Below are 26,394 nucleotides of genomic sequence, written 5' to 3' on the forward strand. Positions count from 1 at the left end.
AACTGTACTGAGGCCTTAGAACTTATATCTCAAGGTGGGCGGCGCATTTACGTTGTAGATGTCTATGGGTTCCAGCAACCACTTAACACCAGGTGGGCTCTAAGCTCGTCTACCCATCTAAGCGATAAAAAAAAACAGTTTTTTTAGTTCGTTGAGTATTTCATTACAAAAATTCGTACCCGCTTGGGATTCGAACACCGGTGCATCGCTCAACACGAATGCACCGGACGTCTTATCCTTTAGGCCACGACGACTTTCATAACTAACAAACATTGTAAACCCTCATGAGTAGGTAGTACTTGTCGGTATTTGGGCCTCCGACTTAATCGACCTCAATCTCATATCTCAAGACGAACGACGGCATTCACGTTGAGGCGTTTAAGGGCTTCGATAAACACTAAGATATAAATGCAACACGCGATCGAACATTCTCGATCGTGATCGAGATTTCTTCAATGATAGAAGTATATGTTTGATGTATCGCACTTTTAGATTTAAGTGGCTTAATCCAAAACTCTTGTTCTTTGGTAAACGCCAAAAATGTAAAAGTGGAATCGTAACATTTCAGATTCAATTTTAATACAAGTTTTAATGCAAGATTTTAATTCAAGTATGGTGTTTGCTCACGCGACCCGCACACACATAAACACCCTCCGATCCCTACAATCCCGTTTTTGCAGGTTAGCAGTTGGAGCTCCGTGGTTCGTGAGGAACGTCGACTTACACGACGACTTGGACCTCGAATCGATCCGAAAAAACATGAAGTCCGCGTCGGAACGGTACTTCGATAAGGCAATGCATCATGATAATCGCCTTATCGTTGCCGCCGCTGACTACTCCCCGAATCCTGATCACGCAGGAGCCAGTCACCGTCGACGCCCTTGACACGTCCTTACGGATCCGTCAGATCCAATAACCCTTGCATTAGACGCCTTCCGCTCTAACACTAGGAGTAGAGACCCTGGTAACCGTACTCGTCGAACTCGACAAAGAGTTCGACGTGCAACCTAACTTGAGCATCAGCCCGTTGAGTTTCACGCCGGATGTTCTCAGCGGGTCGCGATTCCGATCCGGTAGTAGATTCATTCGCCAAGCAGCTACTCTTGAGTTTTTAGGTCTCCCTTGGAGGCACTCGGGTTGCTGTTAGCAAATCTCGCCCCTTCTGGCTGAGCCCTTGCTCGCCCACCTGTCCTTGTGAAGCTGGCAAGGCCTCTGGGCCAGCAGTAAATCCTCAATCATAAAAAAGCCGCCATTTCACTTATACCGGCTGGAAGAGATCTAAAAGCGGATGCTCGCGCAATCAGAGCCGGTCAGTTCCTCTTATTATTTCACACGCAGCGCGTTCAAGCATCCTGAATGACAAAAAAAGTGCAGATGAAAAAATAAGCTTTACTACAATTACTCAAAAATCACCCAAAACACGTCATTTCGAATCCTCCCGATCCACTAACGGTGCTTTTAGGTTCCTCAAGAGCTCGACGAGTAAATTAACCCACAGACACAGCCCGCTGAGTTTCTCGCCGGATCTTCTCAGTGGGTCGCGTTTCCGATCCGGCGGTAGATTCTGCGTAGCACGGCTCTTGCTAGGGTTCGTGTTAGCAACGTCGTCAGGTTTGAGCCCCGTGAGCTCACCTACTACTTAAGGTTACGCTGAAATAGCCTCTCAAGGCTATCAGCTTAGGTAGAAAAAAAAATAAAAAATCTGTTTCCAACGTGATAAAAATCTGCTCTCCTCTCCGAGCCGGTCTGTGTGAACGGACCCTAAATCAACAATAAATTCAATGCGAGTCAAGTCACTGGGCATGTATAGTTAACTAATATGCAAAATGGTAATCACTGGCACGTTTATTTCAATACGGAACACGCACATATACTCCAATTATGAAAAATACGAAAAAACATAAAAGTCATATTATTATGATCAAACACCATTTAACGAAGGTAACATCCAAAATGTATTGTTGCTGTTATTAAAACATTTCTCCCAAAATAATATTCGTTTTCGAAGCGTCTTCCACGAAAACGCCTCCAATTATATTAAATCAAAACGTATTGTAGACAAAATTAATCAAAACGCATATAATATATATTTATTTTCCTTTGAATTAAGCCCTTGATTTTGTATTGATATATTTGTATTCAGATAAAGTAACTATGGCAATAATAACGTCACTTATAATTCTCGATTGCACAATGGTTAATTTCACCAAATAATTATAGAATAAAGGGAGAGAGAAAGAGCACTCTTTATTGTACACCAAAAAAATGCGAAACATTCAAATACAAAAAAAAGTACAATCAGTGGTCTTATCGCTAAGAGCGATCTCTTCCAGACAACCGTCAGGTGGATAAGAATCATTTGGAAACGAATTACACAACAAATTTAATTAAAAAGTAACTTCCACTGAGCATGTACCTAGAGCGTGTCCATCTTTTCTTTTTATGACAGTTCGAAATTCAACTGTCAGTTTGACAAGATGGCCACCTAACCATCACTCGAAGTTCGTTTTGGCATTGACATTTGTATAAAGTGACAGCTGACGTATTGAGAAGCAGCTGCGTCGACATATTTTATATTAAAAACTTCTAATTTTATTTATTGAAATAATTTTAAATAAGAATTTAAAGTTGCTCTGTAGAAACAGTTTTTATTTTATTTTAATCTTTACGATGGAATAATTTTGTTAAGAGATTTAAGTTAGATCTTATGTAATACATCATAAAAATCATAGTTTAGCACACGGTAAACAAGTGTACTGTTTTTTAGTTAACTCTACAATAGAAGCCAGTAGACTAGGCTTTTTATCTGAATTCGTTCGAAATAACAAACGAGGACTCTCACACTTGATTTACTGAATCGCAATGAACTGTGGTGGCACTCTTCAAGTGTGAAGTGGCCATTAGCAGCGCTGGGCGTGAGTTATGCCATTTTTGTGCTTTGCCTACATCCAGAGAACGTTTGATTCATTTGCGACTTAGTGCTTTTGTGGGGGCATTTATGTGGACAGATTTTTTAAGAGGTCGTGTTGGTGGTCTTTTATTGTTTTTAGGTTGGGTTCACACGGCTTTGTCCTGCACGTTTTCTTTGTATTCGTTATTTTAACGTACAATCACCCGGGTGTTCATATGGTAGATTTCCATTCGCGTAAAAACGAACGTGTGAAAGAGACAGCTATATTATGCGACACTGCAACGTTATGGTTCATTCGATTTGCTTGACAAATCCGTTGAGTATTCGTTTAAACCAGCCTTTCCCAAAGTGGCCCTTGTGGGCGCTGTAGGCCTAAGGGGCGGTAAGAGACCGAGAAAAAAATGGGGGAATTTTGTAGAGGCTTGGAAGGCGATTTGTAATTTCATCTAGGATGATTCTTAGACACCAACTAAGCTCTCGCTATAGTTGTTATTAAGTAAGTGAAAAAATGGGGGCGCTAAAACATAATTTATTCCCAAAGTGGACAGTAGACAAAATACGTTTGGGAGCCCGTGGTTTAAACTCATAAGCGGTGTACGATTTTTTGCCGTACAAACGACATGTGAGTGTACGTTATGACGTATACTGCAAATAAACGTGCAGGACAATGCCGTGTGAACCCAACCTTAGTTCTGTTAACTACCAGTTAACTACTTCACCACCGAGTCACTCTAAAAAGTTAAGACAAAACGGCGGATATATATTATTATTATGGTTTTTTTAAGGTTTAAAATTATTTGTAGGAGAGACCACATTTTAACACAATCGTCAGACATCATAGGGACGAATAGGAGAGCCAAGAGAAATATTGAGTACACCAATCACGTTTGTTGTCTTAGAACAATTTAGAAATCTTCTCTCGACGTTAGCAAACGAAAACGAATGACAGTTCTTAGGACGGAGACACCGCTCTTCAAGAAGGCTGGTTGGTAAGTGTGATGGCGTCTACGCGCCTCCATAGGCTAGGCTCCGTCGCAGCACGAAGTTAGCCGAGTTCCGAAGATACCGCAATCGTGCTGCCATCTCTCGGGAATCGTGCTGCGCTTCGTTTAGCTACCAAACTAATGACAGTCTCCGACATATTTATAATTCTCTTCATATTCTCTGCACCCCCAAAAAATTTCTAATTATCTCCTCTCTTGTTTCAGATTTACTTGAAATACAGTGGTATTTTAAAATTTAAAAGAATAACAGAATAAGTGTTTATCGCAAAAACATTGGTCTTCATGTTTAATAAGTAAAATAAAAGAGGATAAAGTGAAGTGAGTGAAGCACTTACGGAGTTAGAAGCAAAAGTGTCGAATGTGACAATTACAGAAGTGAGTGAACACTTTGAACTTTCGAACAGTTTGAATGTGACAGTTCAGTGCGGGCCTCAGCGTGGTGGTACCGTGGTCGGATTTGGTGTCATTGATGGTGATTTCAGCGCTGCCACGGATGTGGAGGAGAGGCCAGGACGGCCAACAGGTCAATGATAACGCCGGTAATCTTCGTGCTCTTCTTGGCACTGGGTGAGTACAGCGTAACATACCTTGTAACTTAAGTGGTAGATAAGCTCACAGATTTTCTCGCTGGATCTTCTCAGTGGGTCGCGATCCGGTGGTACATTCTGCGAAGCACTGCTCTTTGCTAGGCCTAGTGTTAGCAAATTCTCTCAGGTTGAGTCTATGAGCTCACCTACCCGTCCAGGCGTAGCTGGAATAGCCTCTTAGTCTACCAGCAAATAGGTAAGGAAAAAAAATACTGTTATGCGCTGGGGTTCGGGATAAGTAAAATTCCACCAAAGTACAACTAAAAACTGTATTCAACACTTGGAACACTTAAAACACTTCACTATACATTTAAAATTCTCAATTCGCTTGTTCCGCTTCAGGTGATCCGTTCGCTGTTTCGCTTCGAGTAGTTCCGATTACTAACTGACTGCGTGCCACCCCGCAACGCTTTTATAGCCGATACCACATCCCTAGAATTATCGAGAATATTCCACACATCTCTAGTACTGTTTCCGCTATCTGACAATAGATGGCGTTGTACTTCTCGAGCGTTCTAGGTGCTACTAGATCCTTCGATATTCGTTCGACTATTCGATGATAGATGGCGTTACTCTTACCGGCGTAACAATACTAATCAAAAACATTTACCTAGAGTTTAATGTCGCTTTTTTTTTCAAATTTCATTAAATTAGTCCCCACGTGCTGAATACTTTACGATTATCGTAGTCACCGACGACTGGTGCATACTATAATTGTTTTGATGTGAAAACTTCTTTAGCCGAGTTGAACACTTTTTGGTGGGGGAATTTTAATGGGTTCGCGTTACCGACCTAATGTTACGTACACCACTTTGCATATACCTGTGCGCGTTAGACGCTTTTTGGACGGGTGAAATCTTGTGAGTTCACGTCACCGAAATGCGTAATAGGAGTATATCTGTAGCTACAGATCTGTAGCTACTGTAAGTGACGGATTTTTCAATAGTAGTCCTGTGTATATATTATTTGCAAGTAAAATTGATAGATTTGTTATTTCAATTAAATTGTATCTATGTTTTGTCATGATCTTGTACGGGTCGTAATATATTATCTGAATAATAAATAAACCTTAAGAATATGTATAAAATTGTTGCTTTGAATGTCAATAGATGTGAAAAACAGATTGATGTTGAATTTTAAATTAAGCATTATGAAATTTCATATTTTTACCAGAATACCAAGTTATAATTTTTTATTTCTATCAGCAGTCCCTATGACTGCGATTTTTTTTTAAAAACGTTTTTTATTAGGTATGTACTAGCTGACCCGGCAGAATTCGTAGTGCCGTCCGACGGGGGACACATCAAAGGGAAAACAAAATTGTTATTTTTATTTAATTCCGAGCATTTTCATATTTATCTACGTTTTAAACCTTCTCTGGACTTGACATTTGTCCTCTTGACACAAATAATTCAAGAAAAAATTTGCCAAATCGGTCCAGCCGTTCCCGAGTTTTCGCGAGACTAACGAACAGCAATTCATTTTTATATACATAGCTTTCTTCATACTCGACTTTCAATCAAATCTAATCTTTCCAGCTAATGTACTACTCGTACTCTGTCAAGAAAGTTCCGGGAAAATATCAAATGATACACAAAATTTTAGTTATTGATCCAAATTTAATTTATCAACTTCAAAGTAAGTTCCTTCAGAAACCATACACTTACACCAACGAATAATCCAATCATAAAAACATTTTAAACGCTTTTCCCGAAATTCAGTTCAATTGCCACCGCGAATTCGCCTTTATGCCTTCTAACGAATGAAAACGAAATGGTAAATTGAATTTTCCAAAATAAAGAGGTTGGCGATCACCTATATTTGATGGATAAGGTGGTTGGTTGCTCGATGATTTTTGAGTCTTTGGACGAAATGATTTTACTCATGATGGTCTTATACGAACGTGCATTATCGTGGTGCAAAATCCAAGAATTTCCTTTCCACAAACCGGGCATTTTTCGTCGAATTTTCTCTCTTCAACGCCGCATGACGCTCAAATAATATTATTATCTATCTAATAATATATAGTTATAAATTACAGTGGTTTTTACGGATGTTCCATTATAACTACTGAACCATGCACCCGATTGACTTGAAACTCGGTATCCATGTAGAAAATACATGTAGTTAATGTTTAGGCTAATATTTATATGAGTGTTGGACTTCCTACACCAGTTGCGGAGGCGTTAATGATGAGAATCTTTGTGAGGGTGAGAAATAATAATGTTAATTTTAAATGCCCAGCGAAGCGGACGGGTACACCTAGTCATATTATATATTGTTCACCGTTTGACCTTTCGGCCAGAATTCCGAGTACACAGCGCTGCGATAGTCAAAGAAAACAGTCAATATGACTTTGACTTTTGTTCCCTTTTGGCGTAGGTTTTTCGGTTTCAGTACCATTGGAAGGGGCCACTCTGAAGGTTATTTTTATTTTTATTTTTTATTGTTTAGATGGATGGATGAGCTCACAGCCCACCTGGTGTTAAGTTGTTACTGGAGCCCATAGCCATCTACAACGTAAATGCGCCACTCACCTTGAGATATAAGTTCTAAAGTCTCAGTATAGTTACAACGGCTGCCCCACCCTTCAAACCGAAACGCATTACTACTTCACGGCAGAAATAGGCAGGGTGGTGGTATCTACCCGTGCGGACTCACAAGAGGTCCTACGATATGCAGTTTTTAAGTTTTTAAGCTCTTTGATTTGTTTTACTGTACATAGGCTGACGCGCTTAGGTCCATCTGGTAGTATCCTTAATGAACACTTCTATCTAGATGACATGATTTATGTAAAACTCTCGTCACTGAGCTACTGAACTGGCCCAGTTCACAAACGTATAGCCCTTATATCAGTTTGTCTATTTGAAGGAACTTTAGAAACAAGTTGGACGAGACGACTTCCAAGGGATTTTGCGGAGACTTCCGAAAGCTCCTCGAAATACGTAGAGACTGTTTTCCAATCTCAAAAGCCGAACTTTCAAAACTTTAATGTGTCCTGAATATTTTTTTACTGGTGGTAGAACCTCTAGTGAGTTTGAACAGATAGGTACCACCAGCCTGCCTATTTCTGACGTGAAGCAGTAATGTGTTTCGATTTGAAGAGTGGGGCAGCCGCTACTATACTGAGACCTTAGAACTCATTACTCAAGGTGGGTGGCGGCATTTACGTTGTAGATGTCTAAAGCTCCAGTAACCACTTAACACCAGGTGGACTGTGAGCTCGTCCACCCACCTAAGCAATAAAAAAATTCAAAAAGTATTAAAATCAATGATTTCAACAGACATTGAATCGTATTATTAAACACTTTCAGCGACTCCGCCGTGCTTCTGTCGTTGCTGATGACCATGAGCGACGGTAACTACTCACCATCAGGTGGGCTGTGCGCTCAGACACCTACAAAGGCAATAAAAAACGCTTTTTTTTTATTGGCCTTGTAAGCAGACGGTACGGCCCACCTGATAGTGAGTCGTTACCGTCGCCCATGGACTTCAGCAATGCCAGGGGTAGAGCCAAGCCGCTGCCTACCGCTATTCCATCATCATCCATATATATCCTTGCAACGGTCCAAATAAAATACGACCAAAGTCATAACATATCAAAACCTCTCCCCTAGTTCAAATGGTCTCAAATAAACGTGGCAGTTAAGGATATTAGTGGAAGTAACGGTTTGAGGACACGCCCTTTACCTTGCTCCCTTCGTGTCCTCAGGGAACGATTTTCGATTTTAGCAAGATAATCTAATAATTTCATAGAAAAATCTTCTCTATGTAGCGAACGTTCTCCGGTAACCTTGTAATAATCACACGTCCATTGTTACGTCGGAAACCTGCTGTAATTATTCCGCAATTTTGTTTTTAGTTTGTAATGCTGTAATAATAATAAAGTAATAATAATAAAAACGCTCAGAGAAATTCCCGCGACTGCCCGATTATTATGAAACCCTCATATCCATAGAATAAGTCTTTGATTAATACAGTTATTGGTTACTAGCGACCCGCTCCGGCTCCGCTCGGGTCTTTAGCAAAAATTTCAAGGATGTTTAACGTTGTTTTATTTTTTTCAATAAAAGAACACTTATTGCGACATAACTATAATAGTTAGGCATATGCTGTCGCGACACTTTTTGTAAATAATATGTAAATAATAATCTGTCCTACAAAATCGTAATACATTATTTTATTCTATAATCAATAGTTTTCGCAGGGCATGCGATGTACAGAATATTTTAGGTATTTTTTTATACCTTATTGGAGTTTTAGTAAGGATCTCTAATTTTTTTCAAAAAAGATTATAGCCTTTGTCATTCGGGAATAGTGTAGCTTCCAAACAGTGAAATAATTTTTCAAATCGGTTCAGTAGTTTCGGAGCCTATTCAATACAAACAAACAAACAAATCTTTCCTCTTTATAATATTAGTATAGATAGTACGTAAAATTTATTGGTGCCTTTTTGCCTGTTCAGAAAACAAAACAGATCCAGACAAGTTCAGAGGTAAAACAATCAATCTATTGTGGGTCGAAAATAGCAATTATCGAAAAATAAAAGACTCGAACAATCTTAAATAATCTGGTCAAACTGTTCCCCTAACACATGCTTGGAACATGAGCAGGTTCGTAGGTAAAACATGACCAACTGACTGGTTTTTTAATCTTATTTCTTAGATGAATGGACGAGCTCACGACCCACCTGGCGTTAAGTGGTTACCGGAGCCCATAAACATCTACAACATAAATGCCGCCATCCACCTTGATATATGAGTTCTGAGGTCTCAGTACAGTACAACGGCTGCCCCACCCTTCAAACCGGAACGCCCTTTTTCAGCGGCGAAGCAGTAATGCGTTTCAGTCCTTTTCTCATTGTTTGGTGTTTTGTTTTCACAACGTTTTTAATTTTTAGCAAGATAAAAACACGTGTAATTCTAGATACGATAGAAATAAAAGATATACCAAAAATTACTCTAAATTTCCCTATACTAAAAGACATCATTGGAACATTCACAGTCAAAATATAGTATTTACTCGTACCGAACGTAATCAGAGGAGCTCAAATGTGAAATAACACACATTATAAGCTGAATGCGTGATGTTAAACATCAATGGTGAATAATAAAACTAAGAGAGTTCTCAGTGCGTTCACGAAAAATGCTCGCTGTGTTGGAGTTATTTTAATATCTCGAAACACGTTTGAGAAAATACATAACGTATCTAGGGCTGCCGCAATAGTTTTTGTTGACAATATCTTATGTGTGCTTAATATGTTTTATGTATAACACTAGATGTGTAGACACTTACAGCCCTGGTGCTAAGTAGCTATGTAGGAACGGAATGGAGCGATATGGATGACTGACGGATCTGGAGCATGACTGAGTGAGAGAGATAGGAGATGTCGTGTTAGGAAGTAAGAAAGACGGCGAATGAATGCGGAACATTTAGTTTTTGACCTGACAACGTCTTATAATTCAATGGATCCGGCTGCACGCACGAAAAAACATGTTTTATTGAGGCGTTCCATTTAAGGCTTGAAGTGCAAGCCAGAGCGCGCAACGAGCGACAAAGAGGCACAATCGGCTTCCGCGTTCGGCAGCGTTCGACATCTGTCTCTCTCCTACTTGAATGAGCGATGCATCCGCGTGGACAGCTGCTATACAATAATACATTTACATGTTTTCGTCAAGTATGAAGTTCAGTGAAAAGTGAATGTGGTGTCAATTGTTTATAGCAACGATAATTGCGATAACTGAAAAATGAAACCATTCCATCAGTATTTTCTTATGACGTTGTCACGTTCAACTATCGTCAGTAAAACGACTTTACAGACAACCGATTTTTATTTCTTAAACAAGCTTCACTATACTCAGACCTTAGAACTCATATCTCAAGGTGGGTGGCGGCATTTACGCGGTAGATGTCTATGGGCGACGATAACCACTTAACACCAGGTGGGCTGTGAACTCGTCTATCTATGTAATAAATAAATAAAATTAAGTCTATTTTTACGTACGGTATGATAATTAGCACGATATTCAAATGTCGATGAATAACGACTTAGTCGTCCACGACATCGGAAACTGTAAAGTATACAAAACGTCGGATGTAATGTCATTGTGACGGTCGCTAGCTTCGCTCGAGGCAGCTGTGTGCTTAGTGCGAACTTTTTAACTTCTTGTTAATTCAAATTTATATGGAGTTGGAACGGCGTCACTATGTTTGCCGCTAGGGGCGCTGTTCCAACTCCATACAAATTTGAGTTAACGAGAAGTTAAAAACTCGCCTGGTCATCGTCCTCGTCGAACCCGTCGCTTACGACGAAGGGTTCGACGAGTAAATTAACCCTCAGACACAGCCCACTGAGTTTCTCGCCGGATCTTCTGTGGATCGCGTTTAGGTTCCGGTGGTAGATTCTGCGAAGCACGGCTCTTGCTAGGGTTCGTGTTAGCAAAGTCATCAGGTTTGAGCCCCGTGAGCTCATCTACTAGTTAAGGCTACGCTGATATAGCCTCTCAAGGCTCTCAGCTTAAGTAGGAAAAAAAATATGTTAAAAAACTCGCACTAAATTTGTAAGGAGTTGGAATGGCGTCACTATGTTTGCCGCTAGGGGCGCAGTTCCAACTCCATACAAATTAGAGTTAACTTTTACGCGATCGAGAACGTTAAAAAGCTCGCACTAAGCACACTGATCCCCGTACCGTATTGAGACACGAGCGACTGTCAAACATCGAAATCACTATTCCGTCCCCGTCGCCAAACTATCATAAGCGAAGAAAAAAACGGTGCGCGTGCAACTTGGTGCACATGAATGAAGTGAAACTTCTTTTTCGATGAGTAGTAGTATTGTGGTTTTCTTCATTTTTTATCTTTAAATCACATTGCTCTTGTAATAGGGAAGGCTGTGTATAAGAGATGCGACGTCTTCAACATTTATATTATTATCTAAATTTTAAATTATATATAGAAAAATAAATCTAATTTTTTTTAAGTACTTCAATAAATTATTGGACGCTACTCGTTGCTAACGCTCGCGCTGGCCTGTACCAGGTATACTACGCGCATTCACTCTCGCTCTGTCTCTTTCTATTCCATGGTAGCTAAGTAAACTTTTAACGCAACCTTGTTGGAAGTCGCATTAGAAGTCTCACTTCAAAAATACTATTAATTAAAAATATCTTTCTTCATTTTTCACACGCACAGAGTACTGTATGTACAGAGCAGACTTCTTGTTAATCTTTTCAGTCCGCGCCAGAACGAGAGAGGCGTGGTTAAATCGTAAAACCGGTTTTAACTGGGCTTACGATTCACGAAAACCGATAAAAATACTAAAAGACACCGATTTATTATTATCGCGCCCAAAGGAAGTGTTTTTTATTTTATTAAGAATACACCATTTAGAAAAAATCGAAAGGATTTTCCCGTCGATTTATTACGATAAAAACCAAGTTTTTATTTTAATGTTTTTATAGACGACACTACAGTAACAGCCCTAAATAACTCGAAGCTGGCGAAATTCCGCAAAGTCGACTTCGAACGGTTTTTTTTCACGAGAAAAATTTCCTTAATAAAATCTAAGGACCGCGTACGGTTACATAATGGTTGTTTTTATCCTTCTTTTTATATTATTATTTATATATTTGTTTATGGTGAGGTTTTAATAGAATCCTTAAGATTTTAACTAAATTTTTTTATCCATGTTACCTAGAACCACAGCGTTCGCCTGCAGTGCGTTTCCAGAGATCTTTTTTGCCACGTAACATCCGGCTTTGGAATGAGCTTCCCTCCACGTTGTTTCCCGAGCGCTATGACATGTCCTTCTTCAAATTAGACTTATGGAGAGTACTTAATGGTGGGTAGCAGGTTGGCACGTTGGCTCTGCCCCTGACATTGGTGACGTCCATGGGCAACAATAACCACTTACCATACGTATGCTCGTCTGTCTACAAAGTCAATAAAAAGAAATTATGTTCTTTATGTCAAGATGAAATTGTTAAAATACTTACTGCCTATATATTAAAAGTAACAAAATAAAAACGTTTATTACTTTAAGCCTTCGTCAAACAGAACGCGTACTTAGCGCGCGTCAGAGCGATAAACTAACGCCGCGCTATGACGCGCGCTAATTACGCGTTCTGTTTGACGAAGCCTTAATTCTTCAGAGTAAAGAGTAAAATAGGCAATAATAGTTTAAAAAATTTAGGTTTTTTTGTTATTTTTACATACCACTGGCAAAACAAGACGAAATCAATATTGTATCATAACAAATAATGTGCGTTCGCAGCAATAGCATTCAAGTAAATTGATTGATTGATTTTTTGTGAGTCCCCGCGGGTAGGTACCACCGTCCTGCCTATTCCTGTCGTGAAGCAGTAATGCGTTTCGGTTTGAAGGGTGGAGCAGCCGTTGTAACTATACTGAGACCTTAGAACTTATATCTCAAGCTGGGTGGCGCATTTACGTTGTAGATGTCTATGGGCTCCGGTAACCACTTAACACCAGGTGGGCCGTGAGCTCGTCCACCCATCCAAGCAGTAAATAAAAAAAAGATCAGTAAAATGACTCGGATAATTCGCCACTGAAAATACACAATAATCAGGTACCGCATTCAGAATGACAATAGATGGTCTTCTCTTATTCAATTTAGGTTTTTCTTTGGAAAATTAAGAACCGAACAAAAGAAAAACGATAAATTAAATTTTTCTCGTGAGCCCGAGTGTTCTAGGAAGCGATCTTTAGCCCGCGCCGAAATTGAAGACGGACCAAAGAAAACTGGATCCGTTTTCCGGGATGGATGAACTATCTACATGCATAATTAATTTCGCATAGAGGCCCATTGGACGCGGCTCTGTTCTACCAGGGTTCTTTGTAAATTAGAACACGCTGTGAGACGACGAAATTGAAATAAAATGAGCTACTTTCACTGTATTAGGTTCCGTGAGTGAATTAAAACTAAGGGACACAGATTTTTTAAGCTATTACATAGCTTTTATCGCGGACTTTAAGCACCGCGACCGAATCAAGAAATTCCGTAACGAAAATTAAACCTAACACCCCCACTCCGCTTACCATGTAACTCGCGTTCAACACATTCACACGTTGCGCTTGTGTAGTGTTTGTGATTAAGCGCGCGGCGTGACGTCGCTGGATGCGCATCATGAAAAGTCTGCCCATCTCTCTCTCGCGCGGTCTAACTTATGAGTGCGAAGGGGACAGTTAATGTTTTGCTTTTGTTAATGTTTATAAGTATAGATAGCGTGGTCTTATTTTATTATTGTTTTAATTTTAAATTATTATTGTCTAATTATAATTGCATAAGTTGATAAAAAATGCTATGCAAGAGCTTTACCGCGGCAGTCTCCGACTGTCACACATTTTTTTTCTTCTTAAACTGTTAAATACTAATTTCCCCCTAATATGATGTGGTTACCGAAGCTAATAGACATCAACAATATAAATGCCATCGCCCACCATGAAATTCTCAGGTCTATAATAGAAATGTCGTTCTATCCTTCGAGCTAGAACGCATTACTGCTTCACGGCAGAAATAGGCAGGTGGTACCTACCCGTGCGGACTGGAGTTCGAAATGCATTTTTTAAAGGGATTTTATGACCTGGTAACCAAGACCTTTAGGTAATGTCTTATTTTAGTTTATATTCTTATATTTATAAAATATGATAATATGCAGTGAAATTAAATGAAATGAGATGAGATTATATGGGAAGAAAATATATAATTTCAGTAAATATTGGTCATTTACTGAGATTTTTCCAGTGGACTTTTTGGAGGAGCCCGAGAAGTGACGTCCAGCGGCTCATTTTCCTACATTTGTGCATTTTCACAGATATTAAACAGTTAATAAACCACCGTTATGAAGAAACATTAAATAGACAAAATAAAACAAATCACACAACTTCACTCCTCGCGTTCCCACCAAAAAGTCCCGGGATGCATTTTTAATTACATATCTGCTACAGTTGGCTGATTGTCGAGAAATTACTCATAGCCGTTATTATCTATAGACAAGATGGCGAAGACTTAGGTACACAAAAATTCCAAGAAAATGGAAAAATAAAGGACAAAGCAATCGATGGTACCTCAGAAGGGGGCCACAATAAATCTTTAGTCAATTTTAATATAGCTTCACCACGGTCTTGGAAGATCGCCAGCCATCTGCGGCGCTCTGATCTGTAATAAAAAACACGTTTGGTCGGAACGAAGTGGGGTATTTACTGAATCCCAGCCGATATGTTTGTTGGCTACAGTACGTTTCTTCACGGAAAAATGATATATTATTTTTCGCAGATAAGAAATTTTCGACAGTCGCATCAAAGAAAGTTACTAAAGCTTATAGATACCAACTACATCCATTTGACTCCATACAGAAGAGGGCCGTTCGGATTGTCGATAATCCCATTCTCATCGTTTGATCGTTGGCAAGCTCTGGTTCTGCGGAGGGAGTTTGGTTCTCTCTGTATTTTGTACCGTATGTTCCATGGGGAGTGCTCTGAGGAATTGTTTGAGATGATACCATCATCTTGTTTTTACTATCGCACCGCCCACCATCGGAGTAGAGTTCATCCATTGTACTTAGAACTACTGCGTTCATCCACAGTGCGTTTCCAGATATCGTTTTTGCCACATACCATCTGGCTTTCGAATGATGCTTGTGGAGAGTACTTAACGGTAGGCAGCGGCTTGGCTCTGCCCCTGGCATTGCTGACGTCCATACCCAATAGTAACCACTCACCATCATATCGGGCCGTATGCTCCTAAGAGCAATATAAAAAAATGTCATAGATGTCATAGATATTACTGGTGGTAGGACCTCTTGTGAGTCCACGCGGGTGGGTACCACCACCCTGCCTATTTCTGCCGTGAAGCAGTAATGCGTTTCGGTTTGAAGGGTGGGGAAGCCGTTGTAACTATACTTGAGACCTTAGAACTTATATCTCAAGGTGGGTGGCGCATTTACGTCGTAAATGTCTATGGGCTCCAGTAACCACGTAACACCAGGTGGGCTGTGAGCTCGTCCACTCATCTAGTAATAAAAAAAAAAAAAAAAAAAAAAACAGAGTATGGACGAACTCGGGTAAACCAAGACAAGCGATCGAAGCCTGAATTGCAATGATTACTTTACTTTGTCGCAATACCAATAGGTACGAAAGTCATACCTATCTATGCAGGCTTACAATATGCTTTTCACTGGAAATTATTTAAATTACGGACTTCAATTTAATATTCGATCTTATTGCTTCATCCTGGAGAAATTCTCTTTTATCAGCCGTCATCTCAACACTCACTCCTCTCTCTCTCTCATATCGTCATTCACACACTCCATCCATGTCTTCTTCGGTCGACCTCTTCCCCCTCTACCTTGCATTACCATTTCCATACATCTCCTAGTCACATGCATGTTCTCTCTACGCATCACAAGTCCATACCACGCTAACCGTCCGCTCTTTAACTTGTCAATCATCGGGGCTACTTTCACACTTCCTCTCCCTCCTCTGGGAGAAACAACTCCTTCTTCTCTCCTGGAGAAACTTACTACAAAACAAAATTTCCTCTCATGTCTGAATCTTTCCCGTGGACCGCACCTTGAGAATGAAGACGAAGCGCCTTCTAAAACACACAAAAGATGAACTATTATTACAATACAGCAACGTTTTTTTCTTTCCCCCCAACATTTCACCTTTCTCGGTGCGTTAACCGAAATGTAATGGTCTATAATGTCTTAAATGTCGCAAAATATGTCCCTTTTAAGGGTATTTTATTCACTCGTGCCTCGATTCCGATTACTATAACGATTATTGTAGGCATTGAAGAATTATTATGGTTCGACGGGGGAACGAGGATTATTTCGAAGGCTTTATGTATTTCGTTAGGACATATATTCAATAAAGCTTCATATAAAATTGTCTGTCTCTTTTTAGCTCGAGCATTAGAAGAGTGTGAAGGATTTATATCAAATTGAGACTTTGGAACTCTTGTCTCAAAGTAAGTGGCGGCATTTACGTTGTAGATGTCTATGGGCTCCGGTAACCACTTAACACCAGGTGGGCCGTGAGCTGGTCCACCCATCTAAGCAATAAAAAAACAAATAAAAGGTGTACAGTAAACGTGGAGGTACAAAAATACAAAACGACACGTCGTTTCTGAATTAGAATGGCAAAATTTTCAGGAAAATTATAGCAGAAAATAAAATCGACTTCAACAAAATAAACAGAGAATTTCATCAATACATTCGTTAGTCAATTGAATATGCATTATTAGGGTTAACTAAAAAAGAACCACTGGTCGGATCTAAATAAAATTGAAATTCGGTTCAGCTAGAAAAAAGTTATCAGCAAATTAACGCACACATAAAAAACACTCGAATTTAGAGCCTCCTCCTTCTTTGAAGTCGGTTAAAAATTTATCGCTTGAATTTTCTCTCGAAAACATCCACGGTGATGTACAAAAAAGAGGTCTTCATAGAATTACACCGTCTTAAATATCTCTTTAGAACGTATTCTCGCCAGACGTTATTTGGACACAGACAATATTGTTGTTAATGAGGTAAGCAGTGTCTGCGCGGGGTCTACGCCCTGCTCAACGCCGGGTAGCGTTTGACGTGACAAGTAATGTTGGGAAAATATCGACGGAGATTTATCGATATTCAATTCCACTTACGAAAATTATACTGGTGGTAGGACCTCTTGTGAGTCCGCGCGGGTAGGTACTACCACCCTGCGTATTTCTGCCGTGAACCAGTAATGCGTTTCGGTTCGAAGGATGGGGCAGCCGTTCTAACTATACTATACAGTATATACACTAGTATTCACTATATACACTAGATGTCTATGGGCTCTAGTAACCATTTAACACCAGGTCGTGAGCTCGTCCACCCATCTGAGCAACACCTAAATAAATAAAAAATATAGGCGGTTTTAGGTCTATATAAATGGAGAATACTCTTGTATTCATCCATCGATGATGTTCGTTTATTTTTCCGTTCGAGAGACAGAGATGTCTGTCTGTCCATCCTGATTTAAATCTAGCAAACGCTGATCACATCTTATGCAGTAGACGTTATGGGCCATGATAACTGCCTACCCTAATCTATGGGGGTAAATGACAAAGGGTAGATCTTCCACCGAGCGGGTGATATTGCTCGGTAGACCGACGGTCCTGATGTTGTTGTTCGGAACTTGTATATACGCGAGCTTATCTTGAAAATGTCGTAAGCGAGATTCAGGCATCCGTCAAATATCTTGTGTTTTGTGATGGCTACCCGCCACAAATCGTTTGCTAAAGTTTTTTTTTTCTTCGACATCTTGTGAATAAATGAGAGTACCAAAAAAAAAAGTTGGGCGATTCTACAACCATGCATAGTTAAAAAAATATTAAACTAATCCAATCTTGGAAAATAATCGTCCGTCCCTAGTACATTCGTCTGAAGCTGATCCCTAGGGGCGCGCCCTGAGGTCAACGCTAATTTATTCATTGCTCATTTTCCACTGTCACTTCGACTTCAAAAAAAAAAAAAAAGACAGTCTATTTGGTACCTAAAATTTACGCGACGAAAATTAACGAGGCCTTTCCATTGAAAACGGGAGAAAAAGATGTAATCTACATGTATTTTTTTTATAGGACCAACATATTTTTCGTGCAAAAAAATTCGCAGGTAAATTCCTGCTTTGAGTAGGTTTTAAGAGCGAAGCACAAATTCAATTCAAATTCAAATTCAAAATCATTTATTTCAACTTAGATGTCAGTATGACACACTTGTTGAATGTCAAAATATAGATAACAATGTTAACTCTACCGCCGGTTCCAAAAAAAGCCACACACAGACGTTTGTATTTTGTTAAATGTCAATAGACGATCTTTCGCATAGTAGAGTTCGCGGAGTAGAGTTCATCCATACTACCTGGAACCACTGCGTTCATCCACAGTGCGTTTCCAGAGATATTTTTTGCCACGTACCATCCGGCTATGGAATGAGCTCCCCTCCACGGTGTTTCCCGAGCGCTATGACATGTCCTTCTTCAAACGAGGCTTGTGGAGAGTATTAAGCAGTATGCAGCGGCTTGGCTCTGACCCTGACATTGCTGAAGTCCTTGGGCGACGGTAACCACTCACCATCAGGTGGGCCGTATGCTCGTCTGCCTACAAGGGCAATTAAAAAAAGTTTTATTTATTAAGCAAAATCATGTTATCATAAACGAACCGTAATATTTTACATTAGCTCCAAGGAAGCTTAACCAATAGCCACACTTTTTGTGATCATAATGATATAGTCACAGTTATTGAAAAAGCAAAACAGACGTCCTTTAAACAATCTGTTAGAAAAACTTATTGAAATATATTCTCAACTACTGACAACTATTTCTTTATTTATTGCTTAGATGCGTGGACGATCTCACGACCCACCTGATGTTAATTGATTACTGGAGCCCATAGACATCTACAACGTAAATACGCCACCCACCTTGAGATATAAGTTCTAAGGTCTCAGTTTTTACAGTACAACGGCTGGCCCACCCTTCAAGCCGAAACGCATTACTGCTTCACGGCAGAAATAGACAGATTGCTGGTACCGCGCGGACTCACAAGACTTTTGCGGGTTTTATTTTTGTTACACCTTTATTCCTTCACCGTGGAAGTCAATCGTGAACATTTATTAAGTACGTATTTCATTAGAAAAATTGGTACTTGCCTGCGGGATTTGAACAGTACTCAAAATATGAATTAGTACACACTTAGGTATTGAATAGTGGTTACCGCGAACGATCTTGTACAAAAAGGCAAATATTTATAACAGAAAAAAATATATAGCGCCTATATTATGTATCCAATATCAGTTCCATCTCTAACTGGCAGTATAACTTAGACCCCAAGTATTTAGATTAAGTGAAATCATAATAATATAATATTCTGAAATCTTCAAAGTTAAACTTTCAAAAGGCAGCCATTACGATTGGTAGACAGGCTTAACATTGTACCAACGTTAACAATTATTCTGCCAAATTTAGATCCAGAGGCTTAAATATTGTTTTGTTACAATGATAATGTACATTACAATTGGAATTGACGAAGATTAATAAGGTAAGGTAATCTTGTGTCCCAAGTCTCGGTTTGAATAACGGTTAGATTATTCCGATCTTCAAACCGAAGAGCATGTTTGCTTCGCGGGAGAAGCAGACAAGACCATGGTCAAATCTTGTTTGAGGTCACAGCATGCAAATTCGTAAATTTTGCGAGTGCGATAATAATAGGTTGGGGAAAAGTTTCTTCGCATTTTTTAAGAAAATTCACAAAATTTTTTAATATAGTTTATTTACATTTAACTAAAGTATGTAGGTACCATTTTGTTTGATAACTTTTTGCCATCTTCTAGGTAGGGACATGATCCCATTGCTATAGAAATTTGGGGCTTCTGATAAAAATACCGCGACAATTAGTTTTGGCAGTCCTCTCGTGATGTTAACCTGGCACTGCCTAAAGAATTCTGAAGAGACAGAAACAGGCAGAAATCTGAAGGTGCAAGGTCAGGACTATACGGCGGATACATTAACACCTCCCAGCCAAGCTCACTGAATTTTTGTAGATATGTGAGGTCTAGCGTTGTCATGCTGAAAAACCACACCCCTTCTGTTGATTAATTCCGGCCGCTTTCTCTCAACTTCTTGCTTTAATCTCATCAGTTGTTCGCAGTAGAGCTCAGAATCGATGGTCTTGCCTGGTGGTAACATCTCATAATGAATAATGCCCTTCCAATCCCACCACACACACAGCATTAAAAATAAATAAAAGTCACACATTTTCCTAATTTGAATTTGGAATTATCTTCTTTAAGATTTAAACTTTTAATGATACCAAAGCTAACCAGATACAAATAGTATAGCCATAGAGATTTTATTACAGGTTCATACATACTATAATGCGAAAAGACTTTTTCCCCAACCTTATATTTTATATTGGTACACGCTGAGGCTCGAGATAAATAAAACATTCACCGAAGCATAAATTAAAACTCTATTAAACACTTACAATCCTGAAAGTACGCTTCACAAATCGAAATTCACTTCTACCGCTTCGCTTCAGGTAATCCGTTCGCTATCTCGCTTCAGCGTCAACACGACATCTCTACAATTTATGTAAACATTTCCAATAGTTCGCTAATCGTTTCGATATTCAGTTTCGCTATTTGACAATAGATGGCGTAACATTTCTCGAACGTACCCGATAGTCCAGTCGTTTTGATGTTCGCTTCTACTGTTTGATGACAGATGGCGTTACTCTTACCGGCATAACAATATAGTTACGTTTATTACAGTTTTTACTGGTGGTAGGAGCTGTTGTGAGTCCGCGCGGGTAGGTACCACCACCCCACCTATTTCTGCCGTGAAGCAGTAATTTGTTTCGGTTTGAAGGGTGGGGCAGCCGTTGTAACTATACTGAGACTTTAGAACTTATATCTCAAGCTGGGTGGCACATTTACGTTGTAGATGTCTATGGGCTCCAGTAACCACTTAACACAGGTGGGCTGTGAGCTCGTCCACCCATCTAAGCAATAAAAAAAAGCCGTTTTTTGGGTCAAGTGGAAATCGCCGCACTTTTCGCCTAGGCCGAGCCAAACGCGGGATAGAGTGACGTGTTCCATGGGGAACGCATCTCTCCCTCGAACTCTATTTGAGATTGTCGTTCGTCAAGATCTTTGGTAATTTCTTCGATCCCCGAAAAAAGATTATATCGACAATTGAGAGGCTATTTAGTTTGAGCGAGATTTTTGCAACTTTCCAGAACAGGCATTTAAAGATTAAAATTTGAAAAAAGTATCATAACAAAAACACTTCTTCAGTTATTTCTATGGATCAAACTTGCTGAAGTTCAATAAGGATTGAACCGTTGATGCTAATACCAAATAAAACGCATCTTTACTTATAAAGATAAATCTCGTAAATGTCGCTTAAGCCGAATGGCTTTTCAACCTTCGATATGTTAATCCAGACTATACCTTTAGGCTAATCTTCATCCTGTTGCATATACCTACCCACTTACACACACAGACACACACTTGCTCACTTACTATGTACATTATAATTTATATAATATATATAATAATAACACATACACATTTACATTATAATCATTAATATTAATAATATATTTACATATTTATAAGAATTACATGCGACACCGCCACGATAAAATAACAGCAATAATCCAAATACGTCCAGCCGTTTTTACGGGATTGACTCACAAACACACACAATTTAACCAACTTTAATGCAGACTAATATTCGTGTAGATTAAGCTGCGAACTTTTCGCGCTTCATCAGCGCTTTTTACCTTTACTCCGATTGATTAGGAGCTGAGTACGAACTTACTTTTTTGGTTCCATTGCCCTGGATTTCCACTCCACACATCGGACTAAAAACGTTCTTAGCTTGACGTGAAAATCACGCAAACGTATTCGTCTGATTTATCAAAAACTTAATTTTGTTTCAGAATGTTCGACCGTCACCATTCATCCGGAACCAGCTGATGCTGACGAGCACGCTGCAACTAAAATCATAAATGCTGACGCACCAGCGAGAATGGAAGAAAGAACCAATTTAAAAATCGAACATAAAAAATATCAAGACGAAATTTACAATCCAGAAAACGATATTGCTGTTAAACATTCAAATTCACATAGTAATAGTTTAAAGAGATCAGAAAATAAATATATGAGGCATTTTAATATGAGAAATGAGGTGAAAGATAAAAGAAGAAATAAAAGATACGCTGACGATGAGAACTGCGAAGCTTTTCTTTACGATGAGAATGATAGCAGTCGTATAATAAAGCATCCTCACGCTAGTAACAGCACTACATACTACAATAATTCAAATTGTGTGACCATTGTTAGTAGTAAGTGTTTTACACGATTTACATTTTTCATTAGCATAGATGAGTAAAGCTCACGGTATACACTATGTTAAGATGTTAACCGATAAAAATCCAAGGCATTTATAGTTAAAAAGGTAATTTCTACCCACTGATTTATGATTATTGTTTTATGTATTTATGAATGTACAAATGATAAACTTTTGAATGATCTTATAAATGTGTCTAATAAATATGTACATACATTTTCTGTGAATCATTATTGGTCGATTGTTTCGTTTGCAGAAATAGGCTGGATCGTTATAAAAACCTTCCTCATTCTAATCTTGACATAGGGAATTTTTGTTCAACCTGATTAGTTACCATTTTAAAATACGAATTTAAGCTGAACCACGCTTACGATGAGAAATTTCGCATGATTCGCACTGAAAATTGTTTAATTTGATCTAAATGGTTGCGCTTTGGGTAATGTCAGGAAGGGGAATTCCTAAAAATACTTAGATACACTAAGGAACTACAAGAGTAAGGTGTGAGTGCAGATATGAAGTATAATAGGTTTGAATAGACATAAGACATGCCATACAGACTTGAGATAGTAGAATGAGGGAAAAAAGAAGATTCGGATACTGATGGGTCTTAGTGATGGGTCACTTTCATCTAAAAGGCAGAATTTAAAGTCTTCAAAAATACTGAGTACTCAGTACTAAGAAATGTGGCCCGTGATCTATAAATGAACTACCATATAATATAAGCAGAGAGCACCGATAATTTTCACATTATTTCTAAGTTTTTTTTATTTATTTTCAGCCACAGAAGGAAAGATTATTATCTTGACATTTATAGATGTTTTTCACATAGAATCACATCCAGACTGCGCGTACGACTATTTAGAGGTGAGATGCTTTTATACGGTATTCCTTGAAAAAATAAGGTTTTGTGGTCTTATTATTCGTATTCTTTTTTTTTTCATAGCTTAGGTGGGTGGACGAGCTCACAGCCCACCTGGTGTTGTTAAGTGGTTACTGGAGCCCATAGACATTTACAACGTAAACGCGCCACCCACCTTGAGATATAAGTTGTAAGGTCTCAGTATAGTTAAAACGGCGGTGGTGGTACCCGTGCGGACTCACATGAGGTCTTACCACCAGTAAAGTATCTAGTAGAGGCCCGACTAATAGACCCACCAAATCAGGACTACAGTGGAAGGTCCTTTAAATTAGTGCAGCAAAATGACCTCGAACAGGGAAAGATGGTGGGGCATCGTAAAAAGCATTTTACCCCCTTCAAGACTATATAATGACCAACCTGTCAAGAGTCAAACTAATAACAAGACGTAGCTTTGCCACTAGGATAATACTAAGTTGCAGACTAGGACCATATTTCCCAAAGTAAATACGTACTTAAAAAGTGTTTGTAAATGACTTTAACCATGAGTAGCATGGTATGATAAAAATAATACCGTAAAATATATAAATTTGCGTTTTAATTGGTTGGCCATGTTGTGGACCCTTTGAGCAGATGTCACTATCCTGTCTATTTCTAAGCAATCAATTGAAATTTCGACCTTATGTCTTATTGGTATGGTGGCATTTGTGTTGTCTACGAGACCCGATAATCGCGATTGCTGTAAAGCAATAAAAATTATGAATGAATAGAAAAAGAATACTCATGTTTTTTTTATTGCTTATATGGGTGGTTGTGTTATAAGTTCTAAAGTCTCAGTATAGTTACAACGGGTTCCCCACCCTTCAAACCGAAACGCATTACTGCTTCACGGCAGAAATAGGCAGGGCGGTGGTACCTACCCGTGCGGACCCACAAGAGGTCCTACCACCTGTAACTACGCAATTTATAATTTTGCGGTTTCGCGTTTTATTACACAATTTTTTTTTATTTTATTGCTTAGATGTGTGGACGAGCTCACAGCCCACCTGGTGTTAAGTGGTTACTGGAGCCCATAGACATCTACAACGTAAATGCGCCACACACCTTGAGATATAGTTCTAAAGTCTCAGTATAGTCACAACGGCTGCCCCACCCTTCAAACCGAAACGCATTACTGCTTCACGGCAGAAATAGGCGGGGCGGTGGTACCTACCCGTGCGGACTCACAAGAGGTCCTACCACCAGTAATGTTATTCCTTCATCATAGAAGTCAATCGTAAACATTGTTAAGTACGTAGTTCATTAGAAGAATTGGTACTTTGCAGCGGGATTCGAACACTGGTGCATCGCTAGATACGAATGCACCGGCTGTCTTAGCCCTTACGCCACGACGACTTTAAACTTAACAGGTTTAATTAAGATTTTCGTGTTGGTTTTTCTTATCAGATCCGGGACGGTAAGCACGGATATTCCGATATTCTGGCCAAGGTGTGCGGCGAGGCCTTCCCCGAACAAATAAAAACGACTGGCCCAAACGCTTGGTTGAAGTTCCGTTCTGACGACACCATTGAGTACGAGGGGTTCACCATAAGCATCGATTTTGTGGCTGCTCCAAGTCGTAAGTCTGATGATTTTTGCCTCATCAATTTGGAGGGTTTTGTTATTCGCTGTGATCTATGCTGTGGGTTCCGTGAAAAGAAGATAATAAATAATATTTGAGATAATAATTTTAGCTATCGCGTAATCTGCAACCAAAGGCCTCCTTAGGCGGCAGATTCTGGTGATCATAGAACCAACTGGAACTTGTACTGCGGATATCTAGAGGGCTGTTTTTATTGCGTACATGGGTGGACGAGCTCACAGCCCACCTGGTGTTAAGTGGTTACTGGAGCCCATAGACATCTAGAACGCAAATGCGCCACCCACCTTGAGATATAAGTTCTAAGGTCTCAGTATAGTTACAACGGCTGCCCCACCCTTCAAACCGAAACGCATTACTGCTTCACGGCTGAAATAGGCAGGGCGGTGGTACCTACCCGTGCGGACTCACAAGAGCTTTTTGAGGGTCCACGTACTACCCGGCTGTCCACAAAACGAGTCCCGAGGAGAGGCTTCTGCGAAAGGCAAAGGCCTGACAGTACCCTTGGCATTTCTAATGCGCATGAACGACGCTGACCACTTACCATCAAGAAGCCCTCATATTATCTAGATTCGAACGAAATATAATACAAAAATGGGTTCATCGGTGTCATCTTAACTAAGAACGCGTATTTTAATACGCTTTTATTAGCTTCAGACGTATGTATGTTAGTATGTAACGGAATCTTTGAACATGATTTTGACCCCCTTCAAAACGTCGGATTAACTGGAAATTCGGTATACTTATTAAGGACCGATGACAAATCAATAAAAAAAATATATAAAAAAAAAAGATTGAAAAAATTGAAATTCAATTAAAAAATGAAAGATAAATAATATTTAAAAACACTAACAAAATACGCTTTTATTGAAAATCCAACTAAAAAATGAAAATAAATTTTAATAAATTTGAATTAAAAATAGTTTAAGAAAAAATGATTTTATTGTAAAAAAGACGTGGGGTGCTTTATATCAATAGCTCAATAGCTATAGATAGATATTTTATGAACAGATATGAGTTGAAGTATTATTTTGATAATATCCTGAAAAGCACCCCACGCTTTTTTACAATAAAATCTTCTTTTTTTCTTACACTATTTTTAATTCAAATTTATTCAAATTTATTTTTAACTATGCTTTTGTTTTTTCAGATAGCACGCCGGGCGCATGCTACAAGACATTGAGAGGGAAATACGGTGTTATTGACTTTAATGACACGAAAGGTCCCTGTCTCGACGGCACTACCAACCAATACATAGATTTTTTGTGGACCATTGAAACACCACCCAAGACAAAGGTATCACATCTATACTAATATTATAAAGCTGAAGAGTTTGTTTGTTTGTTTGAACGCGCTAATAAATTTTTACTGGTGGTAGGACCTCTTGTGAGTCCGCACGGGTAGGTACCACCGCCCCGCTTATTTCTGCCGTGAAGCAGTAATGCGTTTCGGTTTGAAGGGTGGGGCAGCCGTTGTAACTATACTGAGACCTTAGAATT

The 26,394-nt window shown here is 39.2% G+C and overlaps 1 protein-coding gene across 2 annotated transcripts in view; it reads left to right on the forward strand.

Moving 5' to 3' along the window:
- Neto (Neuropilin and tolloid-like) overlaps nucleotides 1-26,394 on the forward strand; it is a 162,997-nt gene that overhangs the window by 118,399 nt on the left and 18,204 nt on the right. For both annotated transcript variants that reach the window (XM_089735659.1, XM_089735658.1), the window contains 5 exons: nucleotides 4,120-4,482; nucleotides 21,991-22,395; nucleotides 23,179-23,264; nucleotides 24,703-24,874; nucleotides 26,046-26,191. In XM_089735659.1, the coding sequence (XP_089591785.1) occupies nucleotides 4,443-4,482; nucleotides 21,991-22,395; nucleotides 23,179-23,264; nucleotides 24,703-24,874; nucleotides 26,046-26,191 (849 nt within the window). In that variant the 5' untranslated portion in view covers nucleotides 4,120-4,442. The remainder of the gene's footprint in view (nucleotides 1-4,119; nucleotides 4,483-21,990; nucleotides 22,396-23,178; nucleotides 23,265-24,702; nucleotides 24,875-26,045; nucleotides 26,192-26,394) is intronic.

Source organism: Bombyx mandarina, chromosome 20 (assembly GCF_030267445.1).
Source record: "Bombyx mandarina strain Sakado chromosome 20, ASM3026744v2".
NCBI lineage: Eukaryota > Metazoa > Arthropoda > Insecta > Lepidoptera > Bombycidae > Bombyx > Bombyx mandarina.